The following is an 11,662-nucleotide window of genomic DNA, read 5'->3' as shown; positions in this document are numbered from 1 at the left end:
ATTTTAATATCTTCAAAAAGCAGAAAGACAGCACAGTTGACCAATTCCAAAATGCCACAGTATGAAACGGGAAGAGATGAAGTTTCAGTAAGAGAACTGTGAGAAGTCTTACTTTTGAAACCTCGGGATAAAGAATGCCCTTCAACGTTTAATATTTCAGAGACATGCCACTCTTCCAGAATCCAGAGGAAAAACAGAAGTCAAATAGCAAGGCACTTTTGCAGGAGTGTTGAAACAAACAAGAAAACATTTTATTTTTGAAAATACAGTCTTTAAAGATAAATTTGGTTTCCATTTTCCATACCTAGGTGCATCCAACAAGATACAAAAACAGACAAAACAAAACAACGAAACAGAGACCCACGACATTATGTACAGAGCTCTAAAATGAGCTGTGAATATCTACAAGAAACTAGCATATGCTCTTTGTGAAAGGATGTACTTGTGTGGCTTTCTACAGTTCTCAGTCCTTGGGAAGAAGAGTTAATCCCCTGGAGCTGCCGGTGTGGCTGCAGCCGGGGAAGAGCTGGGGGTCAGTGAAGGGTTGGGGGTGCCCCCCCCCGGGTGGGAGGCGTGGAGAGGTGTCTGGGGAGGGGAGCGGCGGCGGTGGCCCGGGACAGATCCGGGGCTTCTCTAGAAGTCCTGCCGCGGGGTGTGAGTCAGGCTGTGCCGCCGCAGATCACAGTTTCGCCTGAACACTTTGCCGCACTGCTCGCAGCTGTAGGGCTTGATGTCTGTATGGGTGAGAAGGTGAGTTTTCAGATTACTTCTCTGATTAAAGGTTCTTCCACATGTGGGGCATTTGTGTGGAGATTCCTGTTCAGATGTGAAGCAAGCAAAGGATTAATCCTTCACACCACCACGGCACCCTTCTCAATAGTTTCTGTCTTATCGGTATCACAAGGTTAACAGAACACGCGCACGACAACAAAGAGGAGACTTGCAGGAACACATCTGTGCTCCTAATCCTCCAATCACAAAAACACACGCACAGGCACACACAGGGACCGGATTACACTGATAACCGCCGGTGGCCACTGGCGGTGGGCTTTGTGATTTCCAGCTCTTTACATTTCATCACCATGTCATAGGCAGGAAAAGGGGGAGGAAAAACTCTAATCCTCTCTTAAGGAACGACATTCTCTCGGGTAATAAGGCTCCTCTTTGGTGGAAAATTAAACTATTCCTCAATGTTCTGAAAACTACAAATTATGAGGCCCCTGGGAGAGAGAACGTATGGGATTTCACCATGCCTCTATTATCAAAATTACCTTTATTTCCTCCCAAACACGAAAGCTTTAAATGCAGGGCACATCAGGTGAAAAAAATAATAATTCTAAAATTAGGATTTTAGAATAGTGAGAGTGGCTTGTTCTTTAAGAAAAACACATAAATGTTTTCTGTTAAATAAAATTAATTTCATGTATAGAAAAACTGGGTGCTGCTTTCTCCACCTAGAAAACTGATCTAAACAGAGCCTTTTATGAGAAAGACCCTGCCATTGAACACCTTTTCTAGAGCAAAACTGATAAAACAGAACCAGTCACTGTTTTTAAACAAGAAAACAAACTTACCTGCATATGTAAAGTTTTGTGAACAGCCAAAGTTCTAGACTGACAAAATCCTTTCCCACACTCCTGACATTTGAAGGGTTTTTCTTTGGAATGGATATACCTGAAAATCAATATAAGGTTTCATTGAAATGGCTTTAACATCACGGTGAGGAGTTTCTTTTGGCAATTACTTTAAACGAAGTCATGAGGGAAAAAAAGAAAAGAAACAGGATTTCCATTATTTATGTTTTTACATCCCCCCCACCCCCCTGTGTAATTCTGTTTATGGTTAACCTCAACTAACAGACTCTTCAAAACATTCACCGGACGCCGGCTTTATCTACACTTGATCGCCCTCTCTGGCGTGTTTTGGAGCTCGAAATCGTGCCGAAAGAGCTCTTCTTGGCCTCTACGGTTTTCTCTGGGATTTAAACTGGTCAAATCAGGATATAAGGCAAGGCCAAGTTTAGGGGGACTAATTTTAGCGAATCCCTTAAAAGCCACGGAGCATCGGTACAGCAGTCCTGCCTTGGGGTAACAACAGCAAGTAGAGTCCAGGGAAAAGATACTCTCACCCCCACTCCTGGGAAGTTTTTACTGGATGAAAACACTTACATTATAGTATTTCTTCAATTGCCTTTGATTAATGCATAGTTGAAGATGTGGAGGGAATGTGAAGAGCTGTTTCTAAATTCAGTGATCTCAAGACCCCCGCAAATAAGTTTAAAGAAAGGTCACTGTGGCAGGCTCTCGGGCGCACCTGGGGGCGAGTCAGGGAAGGGAGGGAACCCAGTGGAGGTGGCCGAGGAGATTTCCAGAAATGGTCCTATCGCAGGCAGGACCTGCACCCACCAGAGAAAGGTCTTCGAGGTTTCTTGGCTCTACCTGCCCCACCCGCTAAGGTCGACCAGGTGGAAACTGGAAAACCGATCCCAGGACCAAGGCCAACCCAGCAGATTTTAACTACCTAAGGATGGGGTGGCCCTCCTGCATCCCAAACAAGAACAGGCAGCAGGGGCCCGCTGAGGACAAAGGTAAATTTGGAGGGTTGGTTGTGGCTGGCTGGGGAGGGCTTTGGGGGATATGTTCTAGTTCAAAGGGGATTTTAGTGACGCTTGCAATGTCTATCAGGATTCGGTATTCTGGATAAACTGTCCTTCCCTCCCCAGGCCAACCTCTTTCCCCACCTTACCTGTGATCCCGCAAATGATCCTGCCTCCGGAAAGCCTTGTGGCAGATGTCACACGTGTACGGCCTCTCATCTGTGTGGGTCCTCTCGTGGATGAGCAAGTTGTAGGATTTGGTAAAGTGTCTGCCGCAAAACTTGCAGATAAACTCTTTTTTCGTTTTGGAGGGCAACCTCCCTCGGGAGGGCTTTCTGTCCGGAGTCAATTTACTGAGGCCCGAGATGGGGCTACCCAGCCCCGGGCTCAGCTTGGTCAGGTCTCCTATCTTAGGGGGATCCTCTTGCGTAGCGGCCACGGCCAAGTTGGCAAAGTCAAAACGGGGCCGGTCCTTGTGCAGGGCTGGGAGGACGTGGGCAATGGCTCCCTGCTTGGGGTGGAAGAGGTGGGTGGTAAAGGGCAGAGCCGGGAAGGGGAAGCGCGCGTCCACGAGGCCCTGCGCCGCCGCCATCTCGGTGATGGTGGAGCGGGTGATCTCGTGCACGTTGGGGTACCCCAGTGTCCAGTGGTTCATGTGCATGGTCTGCACGGCGCTGAGACCGTACAGGCCCTGCAGGTGGTCCACCGCGGCGGGGAAGGTGTTCACGGCCTGCAGGAAGGAGTAATTGGTGAGCTGCAGCGATGGGTGGAGCGGGATGGGCGCTGGCAGGGCCTTGCTCCCCATTTTCCGGGGTGCTGGGGGGCGGAGGTAGCCACCCTTTTTTTCCAGGACTCAGAGGCGGGTGGGCGTGGGGTTCCGGCGAAAACCCAGGAGGACAACGGCACGCAGAGAAAACCCTAAAAATGGCCGGGGGAGAGAGAGAAAGTCGTGACTATTATCCAAGCCTGCTCGGTCTGTCCCTTGGCGCCGCTTGGGTTACAACACCTTCCTTCTAAGTCCTCCTCCCCACCCACTCCGAGGCCCCCAAACGGAGTGGTGAGGGAACCTCGGAGAGCCTGCCCCGCGGGCGAGTCGACACCAAGCTCGAGCTCAGCCCCCGGGGCCAGGGTATCAGGCGGGGCAAAAGTGATCCCTGGCGGCGAGCGGGTCGCCCGTGGGAAAATCAGATGCCAGGCACGCACTGATTCGAGGAGCCGAAGACCCGGGCCGGGGAGAAAGAAAGGTGAGCAGGGGCTCCAGCAGAGGCGGCACCCAGTCCAGCCCACCCACCCCTACCCGATCGGGTGAAGCTTGGTCATCCGTGACACCCCGCTGTGCCAGCGCCCACAGGCCCGGGCTGAGCCTCTGTTGCCGCTGTGCCTCCAAGCTCCCCGGGGAACGTTGGGTTGTGGGTCTGACCCGGGCTTGAGGGCCTGGCTCAGCCGGGCGGCTCCTAGCGCTGCGCCCCGAGCCCGCTGACCCGCCCCGCGACCGCCGTTCACCCGGACCGCGCCTGGGGTGGTGGAACGCAGCCGGGGGCGCTTTGCGCTCCTGGGGCTGCTGGGCCCTCGGAGGGGCCCGCCTCGCCCGGCGCTGACCTCAGAGGTTTTCTTTTTCCTTCCTCTGCCTCTGTCCCATTTATCAGCGGTGACGGGCCACAGGAAAGAAAAGTGACACCTCGGAGACCGGTGAGGCCTAGAATCACCCCTTCCACCTTCCCAGGGGCCGTCTCCTCCCACCCCCCACCTAGATCCCTTCCAGATGGTTCAGGCTCAGTGGGGTGTTGCGGGGGTGGAGAAAGTCCCCGATCCAGGACCGAGCGCCAAGCTCTCGGGAGGCCCGAGCGCTTCTCGACCTGGTACCAGGAGAGACTCCTACACCGGCCAGGCCCCAGCAAAAGAGAAGAGAGGAGAAGCGAGAGTGTTCCCCGGGGAGGAAAAAAAGGAAGGCACAGCAGGGGAGCCACAGCAGATCGGGTACGGTGCGCCTCTGCCTGCCTGGAGGAAGCTTGCTTGTCGGCCTGGAGTTGAGTGCGACGTTGCTCCTGCCACCGGGAAGCCGGCCCGGGTCTGCGGCCTGGGCCTGAGCAGGGCGCACGCACATGCCTGTCCCTGAACCCCCAGTGCCAACACGGAGGTCTGCTTTCAGACCCAGTTTCCCGGGGCACCTCATCTGCTTTCAGATGCTTTCCACCTTCTCCCACTACCAGCCCCTTTTTAGCAGAGAGTTCTGCCAGCTCTGCGGCCTTGGGCCTTGCCTCTGAAGGTGGCTCCCCAGAGGCTGGGACTCACAGTTAAGCGCTTTCCCTAGAGAGGGGCAGGCAGGCCTATCTGAGCCATCAACCTTTATGCCTGGCTTTTGAACCCAGCAGGAAGATGGGAGAGTTTGTCCAGACATCCTTGCCACCAGCCCTTTCTGCGCCTGAAATGCTCTTCTCTAGCGTGTTGTGAAGTCTTGCCTGTGGCTCTATCTGGGGGCAGGCTTAGAGGGCTGCGCTAATGACACAGCGCTCTGGCCAGGCAGAATCTGGCCGCCTCCGCGAGGCCCACACCTTCCCTCCCTCCTCTCCTGTTTGGAACGGCTTGGAGACAGGGATTTATTAATGAACCGCTTCTGCCCAGTGGTATGCGGTCTGGGAGTTGAGGCCGGGAGTTAATGAGAGGTGTGTAACAGTCAGAGGGTCTCAGTCAGACCGTTCAACCGAAACTGTAAACCTCCATTACTAATAAACTTTCCCACCACAAATCACAATTCATTTTTGTTCAGTGGCAACCCTCAAGCCCTCTCCTAGAGAGGTAGAAAAAAAAATTCTACAAACATCTCTGGTAATCTATTTGTTTCCTCTTCCATTAAAAGTCATAAGCTATACCTTTATTTCCTTCTTTTTGCATAGGAGGATTTTCTAGAGATTCAAAATATTATTTTTCCCCTAGTATTAAAAACTGGCCTCCCCACATAGGAAACCGAAATTATTATTTGGGTGTTTTCCCAGACTGGATTTCTTAGAAATAAATACAGAAGGCAAAGTGCAATTCCCACCACGTTCTCTGTGTATGTACGTGCATGTGTGTGGGGTGTGTTATCGATTGAAGGAATATCATGGCCTGTGAGTTTGATTCCAAATGCACAAAGCGAACTCTGCCATAAAGGTTATACGTTAATTCTGTCAGCAGAAACTTGAGTGCCATCTTCCTTCCCTTTTCACCAAATGGTTTATAACCCAAAATTAATGCCTCTTTTATAATTCAGCTTCATGGTGGCACAAAAGTGCTATTTCATGGTGTGTATTCGTTTTAATTTGCAGGACAAATAGTTTCTTCATAGAAGAAGAGCAATCCTTCACAAACAGAGCAACCCTAAAGATCCTCTAAACATTTTTGCCATGAAGAATTAGGGAGTTTAGATTTCCACTCTCCTGCTGAGTAGCTGGAACTATATGTCAAAAGATATTTTAAGTCAATGCAGAGATCTAAAGTACTTTCGTTTTGTCTAGAGCTGAGCATGTAGTTCTCACACTCAGTTTCAGGCAATAACAACCATCATCTGCTGTCACTTCTACACCATCCCGTTTCAGACCATTGGTTACTTTTAATTTTGCAAGGAGAGAAACGTAAACCAACGAAAAGACATAAATATTTCCGTGGAACTGAGACTAGTTTTCTTTCATCAGCCTTCTTCACAGGAATTTCCAGACATGTACAGAAGTTTTGTAAAATTTAGTTCACTGGCTGTCAACAAGTGAGAGGTGTACGTACTAATTTCAGTTCAGTGAAGCTTTCAAAACACTGGAGAAAAAAATAGTGGTAATTTGATAAGGAGGCTCGCTCTTTGGTAATGTGTTATTACATTTTATTATCTAAAAATCGTATACAGTCAGGGGTCATCTGCTAACACCTGTGGGGTGGTGTCTGAGAAAAATGACTGATGGATCCGTAGGCTTGCTGAATTTCAGCCCAAGCCACAGTAAAATTTTACATTAATCAGAGAGCTATACTCCCAGTAGATCTAAGGAGATCATTTTAAAAAATAAATAATAAAATTAAAATGGCCAGATTGGATCAGGTGAACAGAGAGAAAGGGCCGCGAAGTTCCTGCCCCTTCGCTGCGCCTCTGCCTTCCCAAGGAGTTAATTAAATTAAGATGCCTTCCGCATAATCTGGGTTCTGTTTCTCTCTGCTCCCTCGCTCCCCCTGCATGAGTAATTTTCTTGTTCTGCTCAGGACTGCAGTTTGTTTAGCAAAGAAAGTAGCTGTCTGCGCCGTTTCGCTCCGGGAAACTCCAGCCCTCTTTTGTTCCCTGCTAACAGGTAGGGAGACAGAGCCAGCGCACCCTCCACAAACACCTTTTTCTCCCTCCTCACCATACAAACACAACTCCTTGCTCTGTTGCTACTTCTCGAGAATCCGAGTGTTTAAACCCCAGGGGGATTTGCCTTCTGCCCCCTCCTCCAGGACTAGAGGATGGGAGGAAAATCAAAAGGCCGGCACAAGGTTGAAGAATTATCTAGGACTGAACTATTACTTTCCTCTTGAAACGCGCTGGCTCGACAGGCACTGTGTGTCGCGGCCCGTCCGCTCTGCCGCGGCTGCCCCCGGACGGGTGGACCAGGAATACTATGGCAGAGTGAGAAAGAACATGATATTGTGGGGTTTTATCTCAACGTACGTAGATCAGCTTTTAGAAGAAGCTTTGCTGAGTGCTTAGATTAAATGTCGCAAAACAAAACTAAAAACAGTACGTGAAAGCGTGTGTCGTTGCGTGTTAGCTGGGAGTGGCTTGCCTGGGATCCGATAAAGTGAAAAATACAATGCCCCGGGAGTGCGTCCGTATGATTTCTTTTCACAATTTCTGAACTTGTGGCACGCCGGACCGAGAATCCGAGCGCCCCCCTGTACCCCCTCCAGCCTGCCTTCCTTAGGGTGGCTGCAGCCCCTTCCCAGAGCGGACACTCACCTCCCCCAGAAACGTCCGCCCGGGCAGCGTCACTCAGACCTGGTCCAGGCAGTGAGGCGCACAGCTTGGAAAGGTCATTGGGTCCACGCCGGACAAACTTCTTTTTCCGCGCGGAGTCCCGGGAGCCGCGGACATGATCTGGAGGACAACGAGCAGCCAAAACGAGACCGGATCCTCGCCTTCGTCCGAGTCAGTGGTCGTAGAATGTGTAAAGACCCAGGGCGGTTGGAGCCCGCGCTCAGCGCTCGCCCGGAACCTCGCGCCTCCGCGAGCCTCTCGCCGCGGACTCGGGGTAAGGTCTGAGTCTGCAGCCTCGCAGGGCCATCACCCTCCAGCAGCGAGCAAGCCGAGCTCCGTCCCCGCCCGCGTCCCTCCCCAGGCTGCTCGCGGCCCGGAGACCCGGGCTTTAGTAGCGGCCCCGCCTCCCCTTCGGGCGGGCGTCCCGCAGCCGCGCTGGGCCCCCAGCGCCCAGGCTCCGCCTCCGCGCCCGGCGCCCGCTAATGGTCCACTCTGTTTACTTGTGTTTGGATAGCAACTGAGTCTTAAAGGCACAGGTTTGCTCGAGGTTTCCCTGTTACAGAGGCAGAGCCAAGGTGACTCAGTTCAAAACTCACACACAAACACAACGTCCACCCCCGTCCTTCTCGGTGCCACTTTTCCTTATAATGTTAGAAACTGAACAACTGATTTTCTGCCTCCCGAAGACCCCGCAGAGAAACTCAAAGGGCATTCTGTAGTTTTACTTGGCGCGCTCGCCCCGTTAATTTCCACATCTTAACACGTTTAACGTAACTATCTTATTCGTAGGTAAAATCAATCACTTTTAGATTGTATTCTCCAGCATATATCACCCTTCCTCCAATTTTAAATAGTTTTGTACATACTTTTGGTCAGTTATGACTGTATCTGCAGTCTGCTTTCGCCTGCTGTTTTCAAAACGAAGTTTGTTTATAGAGGTGACAATTGATTAATTTCGTAATTACTGCAAAGACATATGTGGGATATCCCAGGAGAAATTTCTTCCAAAATTTAAGCTTTTAATCAGCCAATGTACATTTCATAAACAGTTAACCAACTTGGTTAAAGGGGTGGGCATCTGCAACCCATCGGCAAACAATAAAGAATCCATCTGGAATGGGTGAAGAGCAGTCATTTAAAATATTTAGAAAAATACTATGCTAGCTTCTCAAACGTGTACATCTTCATTCCCAGCAAAAAACAGAGTTCATTGTTCAGTTGCCAGGAAACGTAATCGAATTTGTAGTGATACATTTTTCAGGTTCTTCTAAAGAGTTGGTCCTCTGTGAGTGTAATTGCAGGATGCACTTCAGCTACTCTGGAAGTAGGGTGACCGAGTGACAGAAAGGGGATGACATACTCTCATTTTAAACAGCCTCTTTCCAGATGAGATCTGCGTGAGCAGCACTGAGCAAAACGCCCTTCGTCCCAGACGAGTTCGCCAGAGGCAATTTACATTAGCCCCCTGCAAGTCCGCGCTTTGAGGGGCGCAGATCTTCAAGCCAAGAGGCTGTACAATTCAAAGGTGTTCTGCCAAAATGTGGTTTGGGATGTACCGCCCCAAGAGACAACTAAAATAATTTCAGTCGTGCGGGGAAGTGGACAAATACAAGCAGGAGACTAAAACCTGTCAAAAGGTCAAGCGATGATTGGGAAGCCAGGCAGAAGCTACGGGATATTATTATTAGGATAAAATCCCTTCCATTTTATTTATGCAGAGGTAAGTAGAATTTCTCGTTCCTTCGGTAAAACATAATTCAGAGATAGCAGATCTTTTTTTTTCTTTTCTTTCCAATTTCAAATTTGCAAAGGTTAAAAAGTGAGCTTGGAATGAAGACCCGAGTGTTTAATATCCTTCAGCATTGAACTGCTTCAAAGTAGACTTGATAAACAGCGTGGAAGTAGCGGAATGCCTGAGTTCAGGACTTTTTTAAAAAAAAAGTTTTCCCTAATGGATTCTATAGGGGTGCTTTCATTTTAGCGCTCAGTCCTGAGCCCCAGCTACGGGGATGCCTGCGGTCCCCTCTCTCTAACCGCCTCATTCCTTCCGCAGCTTTTCTCAATTTGGAAGATTTGGAGGGAACTTTCTCTTCTTTCAGACCCCCAGGACACAACTCCCGGGGTGGTGACCTGAAGAGTGTTCCTACGCTTCATATTTCTTTTTCTGCAAGTGGAGGAAACTCCCAGCGGTGGGTTTCACACCTTCCCACCGTGTGTGTGTGTGTGTGTGTGTGTGTGTGTGTGTGTGGTGTTGTGTGCGGAACCGCCTGCTCTTCCCGAGGGTGAACATAATTTCCAACCATTCACGAGCTGCGCCCTCTTTCCTCAAACCTCCTGAGCCCGGGTTTTTCCATAAACGTGTTTACCTCGCCCACCCCAGCCTCCGAAGTTCCACAGTGGAGTCTGGGCCACGTCCGCCCAAGCGCTGCAGCCGCTTGAAAGGTAGGGAAGCTTCGGCGAGCTCCGGGCTTTGGGAGAAGCCTCGAGGTGCGGCAGCGCCTCGGCAGCCTCCAGGCCTGGCCACCGCAACGGGCAGGTGCGCGCCCCACGCGGAGAGCAAGCTGGAGGCTGGACGCGGAGCCGCACCCTTCTCAGGGCTCTCCCGGGCCACCTCTGTGGCCACTCGGGCCGGCCCTTGAGTTGCTCCACGCTCTGCCCGAAGCAAGCCCCCTGCCCCCGCCGGCGTCTGGAGCGCAGGCTCTTTGGGGGCCCACCCAGGAGCAGCCTCCTCGGCCGGACTCCCCGGGCGACAACGCCTGGCAAGGAAGATAGGCCCGCGGCGAGTTGTGGGTCCGGGTGTGCAGAGCCGTAAGTCCTGGAGCCTACAGAGCGGCACAGCCGCGCCCTGGGGGGCTGAGTCCCTGCACCGCCGTCCCACTCCCCCTGCGCCCTCCAGGAGCAGCGCTGCGGTTCACGTCGACGTTTCCGCCGACCGGTCATCTGCTGTTCTTGCGGCTCTGGCCTTGCGACACCAAGGACGCACACCTATGGCTAACAGACTGTCGAGGGGAGCGCGAGCAGTTGCAACCCAAACCCGAACCTCCCCTGGAGGACCGGACGCAGGACGGGGAGAGGACAACGGAGGAATGGGAGGAGGCGGGGGCTCGGCAGCGTGGGCCCCTTCCCCCCTACCTCCCACCACCACCCGCCCCACCGGCCCACCCAGGAGGCTCTGCAAGTTAAGCCACGAACAGGTGTCAGACACACACTTCCCTGAGGTTGACTCCGAGCCTCTACCAGTCTGAACCGCGCGCTGCGGACATCCTAAAGACTTTTGCCCTTTATGTCAGAAGTTATGGACACACCATCTTTTAACAGTGATCTCAGCAGCCACTGCCTGTGAGGACTGAGGACTCGCCTCCCTTCTCTCCAGCCTTCCCTGCCTCTCCAGGGCGGGGACCTTTTTGCATTTGAACTTCCCACACTGTTTGCCGCTTTTCGCCGGAGCCCGGAGGAACTGAGAGCCCAGCTCTTCTCCGGGTTTGTGCACTCCAGCCCCAAAGTAGTGAGGAGGGCCGCGCAAACCTAGAGGAGGGTCGCGGGCACTGGGCTCAGAACTGAGGATGTGGAGGCAGGAGACTAAGAATTTTGTCTTTTAAAAAGTAGGTTCGGGACAGCGCTCTACAAAGGGCTGGGGTGGGAGAGCGCGGCAGCAGGCGGGAGCTCCGCGGCCCGCGGGAAGAGCCGCAGCGCCCCCTGGAGGCACGGTCGGAGCACTACGTGGCGCGGGCGCCGGGGTTAGTCACTCAGGCGGCTAGCTCCCGAGGTGACTGTCCAGCTGCCAGCGACCCTCCCGATCGCTGGGTTCCTTTCACCTCGTCCTGGGCTCCTTGGCTGCGGTGGCAGAGTCGTGTGCGCGACACGGGTGCTGGAGAGAGGGCCTGGCTTGCTGTCACGGCCAGTGAGCCGCTCCACCCCCACCGTTGGGACCTTTGTGAGCATCCCGCGCGTTGGCCTCCCAGCGACCCCCCTCCTGGCCGGTTTTTCCGAGACGGATTTTCGGACTCACGCCGCCGCCCAGGGCGGCTCTGACTTTCGCAGGGCAAGGGAAAGACACTAGTTCTGACATCCGCTCAGGGAGTTCGCGGCGGTCC

At 52.5% G+C, this 11,662-nt stretch overlaps 1 protein-coding gene across 2 annotated transcripts; it reads right to left on the bottom strand.

The window, feature by feature from the left end:
* Window positions 1–229: 229 nt before the first annotated feature.
* On the bottom strand, window positions 230–9,361 carry OSR2 (odd-skipped related transciption factor 2). Of its 2 annotated transcripts, none has more exons than XM_004275348.4 (4): window positions 7,551–9,361; window positions 2,746–3,514; window positions 1,575–1,674; window positions 230–816 (listed from the first exon to the last, which is right to left on the bottom strand). In XM_004275348.4, the coding sequence occupies exons 2-4, from the start codon at window positions 3,399–3,401 to the stop codon at window positions 634–636; spliced, it is 939 nt and encodes a 312-aa protein (XP_004275396.1). In that variant the 5' UTR covers window positions 3,402–3,514; window positions 7,551–9,361; the 3' UTR covers window positions 230–633. The 2 variants fall into 2 exon arrangements, with proteins under 2 accessions (XP_004275396.1, XP_004275397.1); XM_004275349.3 differs by having other exon boundaries at window positions 230–734; window positions 7,551–9,358.
* Between the last annotated feature and the right edge of the window lie 2,301 nt (window positions 9,362–11,662).

Source organism: Orcinus orca, chromosome 17 (genome assembly GCF_937001465.1).
Source record: "Orcinus orca chromosome 17, mOrcOrc1.1, whole genome shotgun sequence".
Lineage (NCBI taxonomy): Eukaryota > Metazoa > Chordata > Mammalia > Artiodactyla > Delphinidae > Orcinus > Orcinus orca.
Note: the sequence above shows the minus strand (reverse complement) of the source record. Positions and strands in the feature narration are given on the sequence as shown.